Genomic DNA, 21,858 nt, shown 5'->3' on the forward strand with positions numbered 1-21,858 from the left:
CTTTTAGAGAAGCTTTCCTAGTCCTTTTGCGCCCTGTCTTCTTCAGAGAAGACGGTTTAGGTGTTGCAAAAACTTGATGTCTGTGTTTTTGCCAATTGATCTGAGAGACCATAAATCAAAAGAGCATTATCTTTTCCCCCATTTGTATTGTTTGATGTCCCATTTATAATATTGAATAATCTAAAATGTCTTACCTTTATACTCAGCTCACCACTACTGGACCTCTCTTCATTTCTTAATCTTGCCTGCCCAGGTGTGGTAGAATCATTATATAAATCCACTGAAGTTGTGCTTAGATTGGACTCGGTGAAATGTTCCATTTCCTCCTGAAGATTGCTGGTAGATGGCTTTTCTAAATAACTCTCTGAATTGCTGAGGGAACGAGGTAGTCGCCTAGGTCTCAGGGCCCTCACATAAACAGCATGTTCATCTTCTTCACTCTGGTCTTCTGCCGTTACCTCCTGAGTCTCCATACCTTCTTTTGTTTGAACACCTTCTCTCTCCTCTCCTGTTTCGCCTCTCTCGATTTCCTCCTCTGGCTCGGTCTCTTCCTGCATGGTCTCCAGATGTCGCCTTTGTTCCATCATGTTCTTTACACAAAGAACACAGTTGCCACAATTTCAGACGTCTTTATTAATGACTAAAGATAGCATCTGCTTGAGCCAAAAGTAGATTTTTACTAACCGTTTGCTTCTGAATGTCCATTTAGCTGGCTAATGACCTAGCTTTCATGTCATGCAGTTTCAGGCTTTAATTAGTTGATCATTGGAATCAGGTGTTAAAGTTGAACTACACAGAGATGACAGGTGGAGGTGGATATCATTTTTGACACAAGAGAAGAAGAAGAAGGCAATGTAACCAGAGAAAAATTATCTACTGAATCAAATAAGTGTAATGTACTTGTACTTGTTGTTTTTTTATTAGTAACAAATTATTTTAATGAGTGACCAACTTAAGATATAAAGTTCAGTTTATGTGTCATGAGGAGAAGTACTCAGTAAAGTGACCACGGCATTATGTAAGTTAAAAGAAAAGGGCTTAGTACATTGTCTTTGGGGTCTCTAAAATCAAATTAGATGTTTTTTTTAGCGGGAATTTGTTCTTGGCTGTTGAGTCTGAGAGATTGTATTTATTTACAAATGTCAGAATTTAATTTGCTCATCTGAGCCTGTTTAGCCCTTGTGACATGATGTGGGAGTTGTGTGTGTTCACCTTAGATTCCCTTTATTGCTTAATGTCAACTGTAGCTGGGAGTAAGGCAACTTGACCACAAAGGTGAAACTGTAACAGCAGCTGCACTATTTAAGTTTTTTTTTACACACATCAAAATGACATTACATCTGATTTCAAGTTATTCAAAACTATTTCATTCTTAAGGAAATTACTTCCACAGCTTTACTGTCCTAAAAAAAAAAAAAAAAAAAAAAAAAAAGGTGCAAGCACAATGTTTGTTGACTTAACTGTTGCACTGAGTGAACCTGCAACCAAGTGTACACTAACACTGGCTAAACAAATTTGGTTCCCACTCAGTGTTTGGGACATTCATCTGGCTATGGGAGTACACTGAGTGGCATAACAAGACATTTTCCTATATATTTGTTTCCATGCAAAGTGAAACTGTTAACTTTAAGAGCCATGAAATAAAATGTGATTGATTCCATTTTAAAGTGGAGAACTAACACAGAAGACTGCCCATAAAGATGTATGTGTTATCCATTTAACATTTGATATGCTACATGCACATGTTGATGTTTGGTGGCCTCATAGTTCTCATACATAAAAATCAACAAACATCACCATATACAGTTCATCCTAGTCCACAATCCTTAACACCTATGTGTTTTGTGTGTCAGCAGCTACACATTTATACCGATATTTACAGCCTTACTCATTTGTTATTTTATACACCAATATTGTCTTTATTACAAAATATTCAAATAAACCAACTTTACACTGTACAAGATACAACATAGTTTGCAGTTTTTGGCTATTTACAAAAAGGTATGCTCTGCATATCAAAGTGTATATATCTAAAAAGGCAGGTTGCAATCACTGTAAGCTTATTTAGTAAGGCAAAAACTTGAAACATGATGAAATTACACTTTTGCAGATAAAGTGAAAGTTCTATGATGCTAAAGATACAGGCTATAAAGATATCTGAAGCGCCTCACATTTCTGAAACTGTATTTGAGGAAAGAGACGTGCCAAAGCTTACATTTTATGAGGAATTCCCAAAATGAAGCTTGAGTTTATCAAAGAAGCTGGAGTATAGTGATAAATGTCTGCAAGACGACAGTATAGCTGGATGATGCACCAAAGCTTCTGTTGCCTCAAGAGATGTGTCAATGTACATGGAGCATTTGAAAGGCATTGGCTAAAGGACTACGTTGTGCATTTGTAGAAGCTGTGTGCTTATTGTTTGTGCCTGTATGTGATTTCCTCTCTGTTGATGTATGCGTTCCTGGATTTCCACATGTATGTTTGCACCTACATAAGGGTGTATTAGTCCTTTATGCAATGTTAGTCATACTTTGTCACTAATCCAGTTTGGCTTTCATTTATTTCATAGCAGCACTGCAACTAGAAATACTTTGAGGACTAAACACCTTCCTTTGCTCCATTCATCAGCCTTTAATGCAATATTAAATTAAACCCTCATGAATAATTGCAGTTCAGGTACATTTCTCTCTGTTAAAAAGTCACTTTTAAAGTTGTTTGAAGACGTCCCACATACAAAATGTGTCCAAGAATACTGCAACATTTTCTCTCTCTCTCTCTCTCTCTCTCTCTGTGTTGTGTGATGAGGCAACATAAGCTGTAACACTAAAGATCTAATGAAAGCTCAATACTTTGGTTTTATTTCAACAGGAGTACTGTAACTATGGCTGTCAACTCTTCAAAAGTCATGCACTATTGAGTGTAAATATGTCATAAAAAGCCAGTTTCATCCAATGAGCTCCAAGAATTTAAAAAAAGGACTTTGTGCTGTTTTCGTTACAATTCAGAATTGACCACACATGCTTACACCCACTCACAAATACACACATGCATGCTTACATACACCAACAAAATAAAAACACAATTTCTTCTGTAGATAATGCAATGTTTCCTTGGCATATTCAGAAAGACAGTGCAAAAGCAATAGCAAGATCAGTCTTTTTCTGGATATTAATTTCCCAAACCCCCTTGTACATGGAGCATGTACTATAAAACAAAGATGCACATTACTGTAAACCTGGATCTGTGGGGAACCCAGGAACACCACAAACTGCATCATCTGGAAAAAAGATGTTAAAAAGATGACTCTTGATTCCGGGTGTCTTTCTTCTTCTCACCTTTTCCCTCACACAGTTCAACACTCCTTAGAGCTGCTATGATTGTCTGCATCACCATGTTATTTCTCAGGATATTCACATCCTGAACGAGCATGTCCTGGTTGGTACCAGTGGCTAGGATTTAAAGGAGAACCGGGACAGCCCTGTCTCCTCTAGGCCTCAGACCAGGGATTTCTTTCCGTTCTTCCTTAAAATTTTTTGGTCTTGTCCTTTTTTTACACTGACACATCTGCAACAGCCCCAATCTCAATCCCTGTAACCTCTATGTCCTCTTCCTCGTCCTCCTCACCCACTGCGGGCACGCAGGATGAAGGAAGGCATGTCGCTTGGCTGTTGCTGCTGTTGGCAGCGTTAATCTGCATGTTGCTGCCCATGCTGGCATAAGCAGCAAGGCTAGCGGATGAGGAGACGCTCCCCAGTTTGGTCGGGACACTAGTCTTGCCACAGGAATGGATCCGACGCGCCAGGCTGGCGGAACGCACCACTGAGGAAGTGGTTACAGTGCCCACGCCCTGAACCTTCCCCTCCAGGAAGTAGGTCAGCATCTCACCTTTACCCTTGACACTCACTTTGCCACGGCACACCAGGTCGTAGTTGGTGTTTAGTAGGCGGTAGACCTCTTCAGTCACCTGTATCAAACAACAAAGAAATATATTCATTATTGACATAATCTATGTTGGAAAATATTGAACTCTTCATCAGGGTTCAACAAAGCTCAATCAAACATCAAATTAAAATCCTTTGAATCACTTGGTCTTCTGTATGAAATTATATTGTATGGGTATCAATATGGCATCATGCTTCACAGTAAAAAAAAACTACACATTTTTTTGCATCAAAAAATGTCAAACTTGAGGTACTGGGTCATGTTCCACTACTCTGTTATGAAACAATGAATAGATATTGCAGATTGGACACTCGGCTGAAGGGCCTATTTCAGTGCCAAAGCAAACAGGAGATTTCCAAAGGGTCAAACACAGCAGGTTACCCGTGTAGTCAAGTTCAACTACATAAAAGTTTTGAGTGAACTTCACTGAAAAGGGTCAGCTCAGGACTTGACTAACTTATAAGCTAATGCAGCCTTTACAACTGAAGTATATATGTATAGTTGTTTTCCTATGTCAGTAAATCAAATTAACCTCATCTGAAAAGTGTCTTTAGATTAATATTGCAAAGTGTGTTGGATACCTGTATCTTCCCTGGTACTCCAGTACTGTCCATCCTGCTGGCCACATTGACTGTGTTCCCCCAGATGTCATACTGAGGTCGCCTTGCCCCAATCACCCCTGCGACCACAGGACCAACATTGATACCTACACAAACAAAGGAAAATGTTAAATAAATACAAAACCCTCTCGTTTGTAGTTGTGTCATAGTAGGATTACAAGTTTACACTCACCCACTCTCAAAACAAACTCATTGTACGACTGGTAGTTGATTTCATCCAAAACATCAAACATCTCGATGGCGTAGTCCGCTATTGTGCTCAAATGGTCATAAACTGATTTTTTGGCCTAAAGGGGATACGTTCACCAATCAGTTAGAATCTGTTTAAAATGATCCTTCATATTATCTTCATTGCAACGAGCTATGTATTCATACATGTGCTAACAGAAAAAAGAAGGGTCATGTCACCTTGGTACCAATGGTCGGGACAAGGCCCACTGCTGCCATGTATGTACTTCCAATGGTTTTGATTTTCTCTATGTCTTTGTAGCACTCCTTATCCATGAGCTGTAAAACATTTACATTCAAATAAACACACAAAGCAACAAACCTCCAAGAAGTTAATGTTGAAAGTCAGCAGAAAAAAAACAAAAACCCACCTCATCAAAGTCAGCGATGATCTCATTCAGAAGTCTGAGGCACTCCACTCCCATGTTGTTACCATCCAGCTCGATGTAGAAATCATTGAAGTTAGGGATCGAGGCGAACAGCACACCCACCTGTGCGTATGATTGATAGTAGAGATCCTAATAGAAAAAGAAAGAGCACAGAAAAGGGATAATTCAGGTCCTTTGATGACTTACTCAGACGTCATTTTTGGTTTTCTGCCTGTTTATCTACCTGTTTGTCTGTCTGTCTGTCTGCGTGTCTATTAGCGAGGCTCACCATGTTCCTGGGGTTTGACAACAGGAAGTGTTGAGCCACGTGTGCGGGCAGAAGATTGAAGAGAATCCTCCGATTGTCCAGCTTGACTTTCTCCATGCCGTCTCTTTCCTCTTCGGCCTGTCAGCAAATGAAGCAAAGAGCAAATAAACAGATGCAGCCTTAAATTGAACATTTTCACCACTTGGGGTCAGTATAAAACTTCACAAGCCTTCCTTCATGGCCTGTATTTAGGGACTTGAGTACATTACTTGCAAGTGCTGCTTGTTAAATAGCTTCAAATTCACAAATTGCACAACACTTTCAGTCCCACTATGCCCTATAGTCGTGCCAAAAGACATAAATCCAAATGAAGCCTTTTACCATCATATTTGCCTAAGAAAAGACAGCAGAAATGTACAAATCCACTCAACAGTTTACTTATTTCAAAGCTCAAATGTCACCATTCATACAGTACACTTTGTCTACTTTGTTTGTTCTGTTTCAAACTTGTGTTTTGATCATTAGATTTAAGTCTCTGTCACAGACACACTGATACACACACTTCCTGACCTGCACAGCCCAAAGGAAGTCCAAGCGTAGTTTGAGGTCAAGTTGCCTGGAGTGGAGGGCCAGGGCACTGACAAAGAGCAACAGAGACAGGATGGGCTCATAGCCCCAGATGTGGGAGGACTCCCCACTGTGGAAGAGACCAACACACACGTCAGCACTGGACTGGACCACACACAAAACTACACATGAGAAGTTGAATGGACCCCCCACAGTGCAGAGAGTATTTTTAAGTATAGTTTTAAGAAATAATTAAAAATGTATATTTTTTTCATAGGGAACATCAACACAAAAATGTACTAACGAAATTTTCAGCAATTCAAAATTATATTATTGACTGATGCATTATGTGCATCACAACAAAGTATGTTTTTCAGTTACAATTCTTTCTCTGAACAATTGTAAGAAATTCAACATAACCACTTTTCAGGGACACGTTTATTTTCAGAGCTCCAATGAAATTGGCTGGGCCCCTCTGTACAGCTACTGTCATCCAGCCCACAGTGTCCTTTCAGGCTTCTGATTTGGAACTAATGAGCACATGTGCTGCCCCGAAAGGATGGAAAATGAAAGAGCATGTGGGCTGCAGACAAGCAAAAGACTCCTCCACTCACATTTATCTCAGTACATGTACAGTAAATGTTCTTCCAAACTCCTGGTTATCTGCTCTCTCTAAAACAAACACAGAAACCTTTTTTCTGGACATTCACAGCCAAACACTTCGCCTCTGCTACTCGAATGACGCACAATCATAAGTAGATCAGGGGACTCTTACTTTAAGCTCTGATAGGATGTTTGTTGTTGTCATGCATGTATGTATGTCACGGACAGAAATTAAAAAAATATGCTGAAGAACTGAAGTGCTTTGCATGACTGTTTCTGTAGTGCGCCGTGAACCCTCACCCTGCTGTCTTGCGAAAGCCACTAAGTTCCAGCACGGTGATGTACAGCACCCCCAGAAGCAGCATTAGCGCCATCTTTGGCAGCCAGGAGACCCGCAGGAAAAGTGCCAGGGTAAGTGTTCCCACCACACAAGACAGAAAGGCGTATCGGGCACCGTCACAAGGCAGCTCTGCCATGGTGTGGTTGGCGCCGCCGTCCGCATCGATGATGATGATGGAACTGTTGGTATTGGCACTACCCCACAACCAGGGCATACAGCCCACCTGACAGAGGCGAAACAAGAAGATAAATGGTCATGAAGATAGCCGGATACTTTTTCAGTGGTACTTTTACAAAAAAAAAGAAAGAACTAGTGATCCAGTTTCAACCCTTTCTCCTGTGGTTTGGATCTTGGAAAGGGGGGCAAAAAGGTTTCTCAACATTATCCATGTTTATTCTTTTTTCTTCATCAGTGAAAAAGGTGGGGGTTATAAAAGTTTGGCCAAGTTGGCAAAAGAGTTTCTAAGATAATTTCTCTAATCACCCTGTATGGAAAAATACATTTTAACTGGTTAAAGAAAGGTTGCTGAGATCATTTTTCTTTGTTACCGTTTTCACCTGTGATATGGACGGAAAGGTAGTTTTATTAGGTGAAAAGCAAAAGTGCCTTAGCTATTATAATTTTTTTTTTGTCTGTGAAAAATGGTGAGGAGAATTATCACAGTTTCAGAAATGTCTGTGAATGTTCTCAGTCATTTGGGTCACGGTTATTCAAATAAACTGGACTTGGTAAAAGTTCTTAAAGACGTTTCACCTCTTTTTTTACGAGGCTTCTTTTCTGACAAAGGTTTAAATCTCTTGAACGACATCAACCGAGTTTAGGTATCTTTTACATTAAGCCAAGTAGGTAGTGTTTCAGGGCTCTTTTTTAAAAAGAGTTTGTTGTTGTAATATTCATTTCAGCCACAAGAGGCTGAAATGCAGCACATATGACTGACAGAAACCATGTTCTCTCTCAACTGGCATTTGTTGTTTACCATACTTTTGATTTCCTTGTTTAACATTCTAATCCTTCACAGGTTGGTCCAGTAAAGTGCAGTGTTTTGGAAGGCTATTATTTAACTATCACCTATCCCACTTACCACACAGGCCTGGGCCACAGCGTAGATTAAGAGCACTATGAGAATGCAGAGAGCAGTGCGGATCTGAATAGTCAGGCACCCTGGAAAACACTGAGAGAAAATGTGCATTAGATGGGAATGTAAAGCATGTCAACATTGTGTGTGTGTGTGTGTGTGTGTGTGTGTGTGTGTGTGTGTGTGTGTGTAGTATATGTGCTTGTACCAAGAAGATTACAACAGGACAAAAAGTGTAAGTAGCTGTTAAAAAATTGTTTGTGAGAAAAATTATGAAAATGTTGTGGAGCCAGATACTGAGATATCACGAGGCAAGTAAGGTGTGTAAAAAGAAGAAAGAGAGGAGAGGGAGATCATAAACCTGTTAGAGTCACAAGGTGTTAATTAATGTCACCAGGAGAATTGATGAAGACCATAGGACTCAACAAAAGCTGAAAATGAGCGAGCTAGCTATACAAGTTTAAATTCTGCAAAGGAGCTTTAAAGTAATATTGCAACTAATTTAAAAAAAGGAATGGTCATTATATGGCTTTTTATAGTGCATTTACATGTTATGTTTTAGTCCCGTCAAAAAAGACAAAGAATCATAGTAGGGTAAAGAATAAGCGAGAAGGGTACACTTACCAACTCACACAGGACTGATAAATGTTGAAATTAGAGGTTTGAGATTAAAGTAAAGTCCTGTATTCAGTAGGGTTAGGATAAGAAAGCAGCCGTATTTACCTGTAATTTAGTTATATGCAGGTACATTATACAAGCTACTAGGAAACAGATGCAGAAGACGAGAAGAACAAGTACCACTGTGCCCCTGAGTAGAAAAAGAGAGAGAGAGGAAGATTGAAATGGTTAGTTAAGCAGACTGACTCTCAAAAGAGTCAATAAAAGAGATACAGGAAGAGAGAGAGAGAGAGACAAAGAGACAGAGAGACAGAGAGAGAGAGAGAGAGAGAGAGAGAGAGAGAGAGAGAGAGAGAGAGACAAAGGGGGAAAACAAGAGAATTTGCTGAGCATACTGTGGTATGATGAGAAGATAGACAAGGCCAAACAAGGCAGCTAGGATTAGAGAGAGGACCACTGCACTGGTGAAGTACTCATCAGGAACCTGGTGGTACTGTGTACAAACAGAGAGCAGATACAAGTGAGTGACATAATAGGACAGTTCATTTCACTGTGCATATTAAGTATGTTACCCCTACCCTCTGCTCGCGCTCAGAGCACTTGTACATGAGTGTGAGGAAGTTGAGGTCTGCCGTGTCCGACTCGGTCTGACGGGCCTCGATCAGCCGGCCGATGTAGCGGTTGACCCGGGTTCTCGGGCTGCTCTGGATCAAGTTAGCCTGGTTTGTGTTGGTACGGTTCCTCAGCTTCTGTGGAGCTGTTCGCATCGCTCTCCGCTAGGGGGGATAAAAACAAGAAAAGACATTGAAAAGAAAGAACTCTAGAAACAATAGTGTGATTAGCAGGCTAAAACGCAGCTTCCTGTATTCTCTCTATACCATTGGAGTGTTATCATATTAGGGACAGGGTTGGATAAGAGTGAACAACAGCTTATTATACTTCCAAATCAGGCCATTGCCTTCACACTTAACTTCATTACTGAACGCACCCCGCTGAGTCTGAGTGTCTACAGCAGCCAAAATGAGCAGCTATGCAAAACATTGGCCACTGGAGCAAAGCCAGAGACTTAACATGGCAGAGTACGTGTGTGTGTGTGTGTGTGTGTGTGTGTGTGTGTGTGTGTGTGTGTGTGTGCGTATGTCTGTCCATATAAGAGAGCATTCTGGATGAATTGTTTAGCTCAGTGGCAGAGTAAGGGAGGAAAAGTGTTCATGAGTTCATTACATGACATGACTGTCTTGCTGCATTTCCTCCTTTTCTTTCTTCTATATTAATCTATCTTCTATCTTCTATATCCTTCCTTACTTCTAATTATTCCCTCTTCCTCCCTTCATTTTCCCCCCTTGCTTCCATATTTCTTTTCTTTTCTACCCTCCTTGTTTATTTGATGTTAATCTTAACTTCCTTTTTCCAAACCAACATCTGCACATTCTTCCTTACAACCTTTTGTGCTTTCATGTATTTTTCCGTACCCTGCTCCCATTTGTTTTTCCATTATTTTGATCCTACAGCATGCCATGCTTCCTGATGCTTTCTCAACTATTTATTTCCTTATCTGCTTCCCCCAGGCGTCTTTATTATCTTCCCAACTTCTAAATGTTTGTCTTTTTGATCTCTGCTTCATTTTTTTCTGTTTTTGAACAGCCTACTTCATGTCATTCATGATTCAGTGCTTCCTTATACTCATCCTTATTTCCTTCTTTGCTTTGAGTTACTCTTTCTTGTTTTCTTCCAAACTTCTGTATTTTCATTCTTATTACCTGCCTTACTTCGATCTCCTCTCTGTTTCGGTTAGGGCTGGGCAAAATATAGAGTTTTTAAGAAATATTGATATATTTTCAAACGAGATAAAGGACAAAACATCATCGTTTGAATCCATGAAGTTCATGTTGCGTCAAAAAAACGTTATACTGTACGTTCCTCACGAACAGCAGCTAGTCCGCCTATTTCTCCTCTCCCTGTCTGTCCTCTCTTCACTGTGTTCCCTCTCTCACTCTCTCTCTCTCTGGGAAAAATTTTAACATTTATAAAATTGTATTTTATTTTACTGAGCAAGCATGTTTATTTAATAATATTATTTATATTTCACAAATGGGTTTTTTTAAAGTTATTTTTCATGTACATGTTCACATTGTGCAGCAGGCTGTTCATAAAAGTCCCTGAGTGACATTTGGAATGTGGCCCATGTGGATTTGACTTAGAACTGACTTTGTTTTGTTTTACTGCTTTACAGGTTGAATATTGTGATGTATTGTGTATCACCATTCAGCTAAAGAAATACTGAGCTATGATTTTTGCTCCATATTGCTCAGCCCAGTGTCTGTGTATTTTTCTTTTCATATTTCAAATCCACATATTTCTGTCGTTCCTCCTCCCTCGCTTCTGTACACCCATCCTTTTTCTTTCTAACCTTCTTAGCTTCTGTAGGATCTTTCTTACTTATATTTTGTCTTGTTACTACAGTATATACTCCACTACGAAACAGCTCGTTCTTTTCACTTACTTGCCTCAGAATGTTCTCCTTTATGATCCCTTGTTTCCATCTTTGTTCCGATATGTCCCCCCTTCCATTCCTGCTCCTGTATATTTTACACTGCTCCCTGCTTTTCTTCCTTGATTTTGTCCTTCTTTCATGTTTCTGTCTGTTCATCCTTACCTTCTTCCTCACACCCTTGCTTCATCTTTTCTTATTTACTCCCTCCAGTGTTTCCTGTTTGTCCTTCTATCAAATTTCTCCTCCCCTCTGTCTCCCCAGTTCCCTCCCTTATTCCTCTGTACCTCCTTTGAGGTACTCCTGCAGAGGCCCACTTCTCCATACGTCTCATATTTTGCTCCGAGCAGCACAGGACCAATCATTCAGCTATGTCTGCTGCACTGAAAATCCTATTCATTCAACCCTGGTCCTTCATATCACTCCCCCTCCGTGCCTTGAATGCATATGCCATTTCACACAATTCAAGTGTGTGTGGCCTGAATGTGAAATAACTACTCAGTGTAAGGTGTGTGTATTACTTAAGCTGTCCCTACTTTTTCATTTGTCCATTTTATACTAATCTGACTACTGTCTACAATGGGAGGATGCTATCATCAAAGGTTCTATATATATATAGATTCAAGGGCAGACACTATCATACAGTATCAGAAAAGATCCACAATATGTAGCATCATGAGTCCAACCTTCATACTAATAAAATATATATATATAAATATATATAGCAAAAAACATTACAGTTTTTGGTTCCCACAACAACAAAAATACTAAGAACGCACACACACATACACATATACACACAAACATGAACACACACACACACACACACACACACACACACACACACACACACACACACATCTGAACATCTAACACACATACAGTACAAGGTCAAACAGGCTATTTGACATGTAGCCAGAGCCAGACCGCTGTGTCACTGACAGTATAGTATATGGATGTGAGGGGAATACTGTATGTGTGTGTGTGTGTGTGTGTGTGTGTGTGTGTGTGTGTGTGTGTGTGTGTGTGTGTGTGTGTGTGTGTGTGTGTGTGTGCGATAGAGCACCAGTCTGAGGTCATTACAGCTAATATGATCATCACTTATTGTCACTACCTCCATCTTCTTACTATAAATGAATACAACTAAACTGTGGTTTGCTAATTCAGCTAATTTGTAGCACAAAGTTTTTATGTGCAACAAAACATCAAAAGAAAACACAATCTGTGTTAACTACACTACAGAGGGATTACTATATGGGAGATATTGATAGTCCTGATTTCCATCTAATGCATGAGAGCATTGTGTAATGTTCAATGAGGTGAGAAAAACCTCACTTGTGTTACAGCTATACGAAAAGACACATCTCTTACACATGGTAAATCTACCGCCCAAGAGTTCACATTTGTAAAGCTACTGAACCATGAAGGAATCCACATGATGTTTTCAGAGGACCCCTTGGACGATCCTGCTGGAACGATGTTATTTAAAGCTTTAGCACAGTGATTCTTAAACTGTGGTATGTGTAGCTTTGGTGATATGTGAGCTTCAGTTAGTGGAACGCTACAGCTGGAATTACACACTCTACTCGCACTCTTAATGGCCCAAGTCTTTCCCCTACAAACTAAAAAGAATTTCATTTAATAGGAATTATTTCAGAATGATTAAAAAGTATGACTAATATTACATTACAGTTATGTAAAAATGATGCCAGACTACACCCAACATCACATGAACTAGTAACATTATTGTAGACTTAATGCATTTGGATCTGGATGAAGCTAATTCATTAATTCTTCAAATGGCAATAAGGTTAAAAAATAGTCAAAAGGTAAGTTACAGCGTGGGCTCTGACAATGTGGCATATGGTTGCTGCACTCACACCTGAAGTCTAAGACACTGCCAAAAACAGGCCTATTCAACTCACCACAATAATGTTATTCCAATTATTAAAACTTGTGTTTAATCTTCATTTAAATTTGGAAGTGCTACATGTTCTTAAAAGTTTGGGGACTTTTGCTTTGGTTTGTAAAATCCTAAAGCAGAGAGCTGAGGCATGACCTGAAATATTCGGCTTACGCCACTAATTTAATTATTATTATCATATTATGCTGTAATGAAACACAGACTTTAAGAGAATGGAAAAAATGGCTTAAAATGAAGGTCACATTCAGGGGCAATTGGAAATCTAGAACTTTTAGACAACAACGTTTTACACATTCAGAGGGTGCACCTCTTTGCCTCTATATTAACACAAATTACAGCACAGACAAACACAGAAGACGTCAACACAGACACTGAGAGTTTATACCTTATCACCGTCCTCGCAGTTCATGACATTGGAGAAGGGAATCTCAGCCTTGAACATCTTCCTGCAGTGCATAAGCTGCACTAGTAAGTAGCACACAGTTTTGAACTTCATCTTTTTGGCGGGCTTTATATCCGAAAGAATCAATCCTGGGAATATCTGTCACCAGATAAGAAACGGGAACAAGGATTTAGTCATGACACCCCACACAGCTATATGTATTATGTAAAGGTAAATCATGCACAGGCATTGGACAGTATGTATGTGCACACATGCTCATGCACACAGACACACATGCATGCAATCATTATTATCAGGCTCTAGTGTTTAACTAGAAAGAGGTTCATATAAGGTGGGTTAGGCCCTGATTGTCCTTTATATCAGCTATTTCAAAAACACTTAACAAGTATAAAAGAGTATGAGGAGGGGTCATTTTTAGTGGGAAACATATGTTTGTTTGATACACAAAATTGGCAATGTGTCCCTGTGCAGCAGTAATTAACGACACAAAAGCAAGAGTGAGCAGAAGCCTATCTAACACAGCTTAGTGAGGAAGTATCTATCTGTGTGCCATGTCTTTGATGAAGCCTAACCAGCAGCACTATTAAGAGGATTAGCAAAGTCTCCTGTATATCAAAGGGAAAATAAAACACACGACTGGGATGTTACAGGTTCACATAAGGATTCATGGAACCTATGCACAAGCTTTGTATTGCATAACCTAAAACCTGCTTCTAGAGGGAGGGGAGAGGATAGGAGAGGAGAGGAGAGGAGAAGAGAGGAGAAGAGAGGAGAAGAGAGGAGAGGAGAGGAGAGGAGAGGAGACGAGAGCAAACACAAGACTGAAATTCCCTCTCCGGCTGCAACATCGGTTAAAGATGTGCGTGTTTATGTGCAATCATTGACACACACGTATATCTCTGTAAGTTTGTTGAACTGTGCAGATTTGAGATGATGGATGCCTTGGGCTGTTTTTTTTGTTTTCTGTAGTCTCTATAGCCCCAGTCCCAATCCATTAAGGGCTGGAAGAGAGATCAGCTCTGTAAAATATGCGTGAGAGCTCCTTCATATGACGCTGGATGCTAAAGTCAATTATATTATTGTATTTGCATGGTAGAGAAAACACAGAATAATCCTGTTGTATTTAGAACTGAGTCTACTCTGAATCACAAGAAAAAGTAGTTGAACTTAATACAAATGAGCATGCAGCCTGCAGTCATTATGTGTTTACTGCACCGTCTAGGTAAGAAGAGGACCAAATGAGACCAAGTTTAAACAAAAAGTGTCGTCTGAGGATAAAGCTGATGCTGTCATCTTAGTCATCTTGCCTTCCTTACAGCTCATAGAAATACTCAGTATGTTAAACACACATTACTCAGAGCAGAATTACAATACGGTACCTTCCTTCGGTGAGATGGCACTATAAAGAAGGTTTCAATTTCATGTTTTTGGAGGAAGGCGTTCCTTTCATGTCCATTTCCAGGTTCCACCTCATAATCTCCGTTTAGGCACTCCAGCGTAGATCTGGTGATGTGGACTTTCCTGAGGAAAACAGTGAGCAATATTACTTTTTTTTTTCTCATAACGTTTGAAAGGAAAATCTTTGGACTCCTCTTAGAAATTAAGATACAACTTAACTGATTGCGTTATCGTTTGGATTTTTATTTTTTTAAAAGTCGAGTCTCAAAAAGTCGCTGCTAAATTGCTCTGTATGAAACATAACCATAAAACGTTGTATTATGGTATAGGTCCTACTGTAAGTGTGGATAGTGTTTTGCAAGATTATTATTATTATTATTATTATTATTATTATTATTATTAATAATAATAATAATAATAATAATAATCATCATAATCATAATAATAATAATTATAATAATAATAGTACAGCTTGGATTTATATAGCACCTTTTATTTGCAGAAAACAAGTGAAATATATTGTCAGTAAATAATAGTGTTGTAGTCAAGACCACACTAACCGAGACCAAGACATACCCGAGGCCAGAGTGCTCCGAGAAAGAGACAAGACCACGACATTTAGGGATTGAGACCTAGTCAAGAACAAGATCAAGACCATAAATATAATTAAGAAATCTTCATCTTGTGTGCATTGGGCCTGTCACTCACTTAGACTATAACATCGGGAAGGTTGCAGCCGGTTTTGATTTAAAATCTGGAGTCTACCCAGTCCGGGACAAGACCGAAATAAAATACTTTCAATTCTGAGAAAAGACAGAGACCTTCAAAAAGTGGTCATGAGACCAAGACCGATTTTGCATACTACAACACTACTAAATAATATACTGACATGTTCTGTATTGACATTTTTGCAACGTGCTAGTTACATTATTCTATTAACATTTTGGTTTCCTTAAAACGTATGAACAGTTGCTATAATTGTCGTACAAGAATGTAATTTCATGGTGACAGGATGGTCAGAGCAGGGCATCTGAAGTTAAGTTTTGCAGAAGGTTGTAAAAATAAGGTCAGAAATCTGAAATTCCACCAAACGGTTGATGTTTGTTTTAAAACACCCATAATTTAATACCATAGTGTACAGTTAGATTTCCACCATCAATGTAGATCACATAACACCACAATGAAAGAAGACTAAGATTTGTGTTCAGATCCCGCTCAGGCTGTTATTCATGTAATAAACCTAGTACTGACCCTGGAAGTCCTCCAGCCTCCATCACATTGGCTAAGGTCACATCATTGGACCACACATCATACTGCCATTTCCTGAGGCCCAGCACTCCACACAGCACCCGACCTGTGTGCAAGCCCACACGCATATTCAGGTTGACTTCTGTGGCCTCGGCTACTGACCTGCAGGGGCACAACATGTGAAGTGTCAGAGTGAGGTAAAGAGATCATATCAAATCTATATCTACAGTGAATCTATAATGAGGCAGAGCATCATGAGGTGGCACAGAAACAACATGCACTAAAATGTAACACAAAGACATTAAGAGTGCCTTTCAAGATGCTTTACTTGCTTTATTAGGGCACATGTTTGTTGTGTTTATTTCATGTACATGAGCACTGTGCTGTTATAAGATTAGCATATCTATGACTCACTGGTGAACAGACTTTTATATGCTAAAGTTTATACTTTATGTAAGCAGCTAAGCAGCTAAGAGTTTGACCTTTTATGTTTTATAAATACTTGAAGGAGAGCATGTAAAACAGCTGCTTTTATCATTGGTTATTGAAATAGACAAATCTCTAAGCCTCTGGGATTTTACCTTGAAATATTAAAAATGCATATTTGATATCAATGTTGAAGTGTGCACAAAAATCTGAGCAAAATCTTTTGACACATTTTCAGAACTATTACAAACATGGTTTAAATAAAACATTACATCTCCTGTGGGCAACATTGTGTCAGTATGGGTGCCCCCTGTGGACAAAGGAGTGCCATTTATCTCTTTGCTTATTTTGTCATGTACATGTGTGAGAATTGATTTTTTCCCAAAAAAAAAAATCTCATCCTGCTGTCTTTTACCAGTCAAACATTTCACTCACTTACATATCTCTGCGGGCGAAAATGTAAAAAGTCTGTTTTGGCAGCACGCGTTTAAGCTCTTCTTTGTCCTACACCTACCCTGCGGTAGCTGTTTCAAGCATTGAAAATGATTGCCCGACCGCTATGAAATTTTGAATCAAGGTCTAGTTCATGTGACATGCACATCCTAAATTAAGAACGACGTAAAATCTGAAACAAGAATCATTCCTTGTAAGATTCTATCTGTCAAGAAGTGGAGAGAAAACAAACAGCTTGCTCGAACACACCAAAATAGAACAAAGAACAAAAGGACTGCTTTGTTTGAGCGTTTCTATTTAATCGGTGATGAGGAGAAAGTGTGAGCTAATTAACAGACTTTCAGTCAAGTCATGACATTTTTCTGATTTAATCCTCTGCTGCATCTCCATTCCTCACCCTCTGCCTTCCAAACTATATAAGCTATGTGAGGGGAAAACAGGCTCTTTCAAGCTCAATAAAATCGCTTATTTTCTCTCTCCAATAGGGCCTTTTCTCTCTGCCAACTGCAGCCCTGCTTGCTCAAATGTTCAGTGTTAGAATTCACTCACAGCCCACATGGGTAACAATAAGGCTGTGGTTTTCCCTACTGAAATCTCTCAACATGAACTCACTGAAATAGACTGTTGAGTTCGGTTTTAGAAAAATGATTCAATTTCTACAAAATCCATTAACAAAGCAAATTCTATTGAACCATAGAATGTATTGAAACCTTGGCGACATGACACTTTCCCTAAAATAGAAAACAAAACATCTGAGCTCCCTCTACTACTGGATGCGATATAGTCTCTAAGCTTCTCCTCCTCCATGTTAACGGACAGGACATGAGTCAGACTATAACTATAATACACAAAAAATACATTTATCTCACATATGGTTTCTGTCATTATAGTTATTTCTTATTATGCTGACGTAACCCCCGACACTTCTGATGAGTGAAGTTCTCGATGCCTTATACAGGGAGTGTGCACAGTGTGCATTGGACAAGCAAAGTAGAGGAGTCACAGCGAGAGAAAAGGAAACAAACGCTAGAGTCATTGAACTTTCTGTAACTGATAGTATCTGCTCCAAAACGAACACAACAATCTCTTAAGAAAGCTGAGAGATCTTCGCTGTTCATCAGTTGTTGCTTCATTTTTGTACACCTAAAGGAGGTGAAGACTTGCCTTCTATCTTTATATAGAGTCAGAGAGTTGAATGGACGGACAGTTTACTATTATTGCCATCCATTTACAGTGATGACGTCATACTATACAATGTTACCGTTATAAAGTACTGCAAGATCTTAATAAAGAATGCTCCTTCATAAAAAACTGAACACTCACGTTATGGTGTCAATCATGTCCAGACCCATCTCGACACAGCAGTGGGCGTGGTCAGTCTTGGGTTGGGTCAGGCCGGACACACAGTAGTAACAATCGCCCAGGATCTTAATCCTGCGACAGTGGTTCTCCTGCACATGAGAAAAGGAGTGAAACTGTGATTAAATATCCTCTTAGAAGAATGAGCCAATACAAGTTTCAGAAACAAAATCAACTTGAACAGAACAACTTCTGCGTCGGCACCTAAGGCCTTTAACAGCATCTCATAGGAATTAACAATGAACTTAGTTTAAAAAAAAACCCAAAAAAAACATTAAAACAGAGTACCAAAGGCATCAATCTTTCAGTTTAATTAAAGTTTTACCAGAGGTATCTGAGACCAGTTGTGTTTGTGTTATATATGCTGACATTTAATTATAGTTTATCCATTACACTGATTCATCACCGTAATTTGTTAGCATTGCTTCAAGCTATCCATTGCTGCAGCTTTCGAGGTCATTCAAGTTTATGGTGCAGGTTTATGATTCTTTATGGCCTTTAAAATCTTAGCATAACACTCTGTTTATAAATGCTAAACAATGCCACCCCTCAACATTTTAGGAAAAACTTTATTCCCTTGTGTATGCAAGTAGCCTATAGTTTGTCCAAAAATAATGCCCAGTAGTTTTTGAGGCATTGAATGTGACAAACTACGGGACATGCTTAGATAAGAAGCTGTCATCAAGATAAAAACCCTCATCAGGGAAACCCAGATTGAGCTTCGGGCAAACTCTCTGTTTTAGTTAACAGCTATTAGCACAGCTATATTTTTCAGTTTTGTTATTGAAGTGTGACACCAAAAACCCCAAGAACTTAACTAACAAACAATCTTACTTTTAGGATACAAACCTGTTGACTCTCTTGCATACCACCCTCAAGTCTGGACACTGAATATGAGGCTAATTTGAGCAGTCAGTTAGCCTAGCTTGGCAGCAATACTGTTGTACTAAAGTAAATAAATCCACCTCAGAGCAACTCTAGAGCTCACTAACAATGATGTTATATCTCAGCTGTTTGGTCAATGAACATAGGGGAGTTGTGTCTTTCAGTTAAGCTAGGTGATGGCTTTTATATTTAGCATACAGACACCTGAAGGTTTACTACTAGCTCTAGAAAGCACAAAAGCTTGTCCAGTCAAAATCAGAAAGACACAAGGCAGTGACTACAATTATCAGAACCAGTTGGACAAGAATACAACATGTATGACAGTACTGCTGTGATGTAAAACATGTTCTTTATCCTCTTTATCTTCTGAGACTCTGAACATACACCAGCACTGAAATGGTTCTCACAATGCAGCGCTACATCACAGGATCAGTCTCACTTTAGGGAATAAGGTGAGTCACTCTCTCTATCTCTCTCTCTCTCTTTGGGGACAATAAGCAGAGGCATGAAAAGGCTGCTTACAAATATAACACATTATTAGAGGATATGAGCACCAGACATTCATTTTACCAGAGAGACCGGCTTACTGTTGACGCCTTCTCATAACCCTTTATTGTTTCCATGGAGGAAATGGGATCACTGGCCATGCACGTGCAACACACAAAGAGTCATAATTAGGCACGGTGATGGGCACGAGACAAGATGATGTTCTATTTTTAACATGGACACCATTCGGGTTTCAGAAGAAAAAAACGGCTTGAATTCATCATGGCAGCAAAAGTGTGTGTGGTTTGGTTAAACACGCTGCGGTCAAGGTTTCGGTGTGTTCAGTGACATGGAGGCACATGTGTTGCTCATGGGGAATATATTCTTGATCACAGAAGTATAAAAGAAAAAACACACACAATAGCAGTGAAATGAGGCCATACAGGATGAGCTGTGATGACGAGTTTTATGCAGCTCTGTTAGGTAAACAGTTCCTGTCAAAATATTGTTCTAAACACTGAACTCCAGACTGAAGAAAATAATTTAGAATAATTGGAGACATAAAAATAAATGTAATTAGGGACATGCTCTCTGTGCAGGGCCAATATATACACAGAGATTACAGATACTTATTTCATATTAACTTCAGGATAACAAATGAGTTATTAACACTTAACTGGTTTGTTATAAGCATAGTAGCATATTGGCTTTTTTTTTTGTCATTGTTACCCAAATCTCAGTGAAATATTCTGACTGTGTCTCATTTCACCAACAGTGGAAATGTTTAGTTTCATGTGAGTGATAACAGCTAGTTTAACTCATTTGATGAAGGCTACAGTTTAACTGTTGCTGTGGAAACAGATCTAACTATAGATCGCAAACAATATTTGTTTAGCAGAAGAAGTAAATCATTTTTAAATCAATAAAACCATTTCTCTATCCATATTGTGTTTCAAATAGTAACGTTCCTTAATAAGCAGCTATGTAATAAGCGGGTTAATTATCATGAGTGAGCGGGTTGTTATCATGGAGGAAGTGATAACAACCCGCTCGCTATACATTACCTCTTAGATAATGACTCATAAAGATCCAAGATGGTACTTAAATGCATGACAATTTGTAAATAGTTAATTGATAATATATATACTAAAATATAAAGTGCTGACTACAATTCTACAATTCACTTAGCAGACGCTTTTACCCAAAGCGACGTACATCAGAGAGTAAGAACAACACAAGCAAGGATCTAGAAAAAGAGGAAACAACGTCAGTAAGCAAACAAACAGCTTTAAGTCTGATTGGACACACAGGTGCTGAGAGGCAATTTACAGAGGCAAAACACAACATCGACAGCTGTTCTTGAGAGTTCTAATCAGCATCAAAACTATCCTAAGATCGCCATTATCAACCAAGACATTTGTCATCATCATCATCATCATCATCATCATATCTATTGTTATCAATAATATCATTAAGTGTGTAGGTGTTCAAGAAAGAGCTGGGTCTTTAGCTTTTTCTTAAAGGTGCAAAAGGGACTCTGCAGATCGAATGGAGTTTGGAAGTTCATTACACCACCGGGGGGCGACAGAGGAGAAGAGTGTAGCTAGAGACTTGGGGCCCTGTTGTGAAGGGTGGATTAGACGCCTTTCATTAGTGTAGTGGGTGGGAGGGAATGTAGACCTGTTCCTTCATCCTTCTGTTAACACTATTAATTTAGCAAAAATTGTAATATCTATAGATAAATATGTCTCTCTCTCTGGTATTAGCAATCTACACACGAAGTCAAGCAACCATGCAATCAGGTATTCCATATCTTACTGTATAGGGCATATATTCCTATGTTTTGTATTGTAAATTGCTCAGGAAATGTATGTATCTATCAGTATCTTTGAACTTTTGTATCCGGTGAGCTGAATCTCAAACATTACACTCTTATAACTGTGAGTGAAAATCTTTGTGACACTTAAAGGCGATCATCTCCTGGTCTAAGTCTTTTTTTTTTTCTACTATAAAAAGTTTTATTATTGAAAGACCCGCTGAGGTGTCTTCAGGTTAACTGAGGTCATGTGAGCGGTAACAGATGGAGCTGTAGAGAGCCATGATGGAAGATAGGAAGCAGGGAAAGCCCCAGTGCTTACAGAGTCTCCTACTCTGTA

At 39.1% G+C, this 21,858-nt stretch overlaps 1 protein-coding gene across 2 annotated transcripts in view; it reads right to left on the minus strand.

Moving 5' to 3' along the window:
- Positions 1-1,891: 1,891 nt before the first annotated feature.
- Positions 1,892-21,858, minus strand: part of LOC132979194 (adenylate cyclase type 1-like) — a 43,336-nt gene continuing 23,369 nt past the window's right edge. Inside the window, exons 5-20 of one of the 2 annotated variants that reach the window (XM_061044784.1) lie at positions 18,296-18,423; positions 16,097-16,255; positions 14,827-14,968; positions 13,430-13,585; positions 9,208-9,405; positions 9,025-9,122; positions 8,735-8,819; positions 8,018-8,107; positions 6,897-7,159; positions 5,997-6,123; positions 5,403-5,564; positions 5,162-5,308; positions 4,971-5,069; positions 4,735-4,849; positions 4,524-4,648; positions 1,892-3,964 (exon numbers count right to left, since the gene is read on the minus strand). In XM_061044784.1, the coding sequence (XP_060900767.1) occupies positions 3,551-3,964; positions 4,524-4,648; positions 4,735-4,849; positions 4,971-5,069; positions 5,162-5,308; positions 5,403-5,564; positions 5,997-6,123; positions 6,897-7,159; positions 8,018-8,107; positions 8,735-8,819; positions 9,025-9,122; positions 9,208-9,405; positions 13,430-13,585; positions 14,827-14,968; positions 16,097-16,255; positions 18,296-18,423 (2,508 nt within the window). In that variant the 3' untranslated portion in view covers positions 1,892-3,550. The remainder of the gene's footprint in view (positions 3,965-4,523; positions 4,649-4,734; positions 4,850-4,970; positions 5,070-5,161; positions 5,309-5,402; positions 5,565-5,996; positions 6,124-6,896; positions 7,160-8,017; positions 8,108-8,734; positions 8,820-9,024; positions 9,123-9,207; positions 9,406-13,429; positions 13,586-14,826; positions 14,969-16,096; positions 16,256-18,295; positions 18,424-21,858) is intronic. The other variant, XM_061044785.1, reaches the window with a different exon arrangement.

The sequence above is a fragment of the Labrus mixtus genome, chromosome 8 (genome assembly GCF_963584025.1).
Source record: "Labrus mixtus chromosome 8, fLabMix1.1, whole genome shotgun sequence".
Lineage (NCBI taxonomy): Eukaryota > Metazoa > Chordata > Actinopteri > Labriformes > Labridae > Labrus > Labrus mixtus.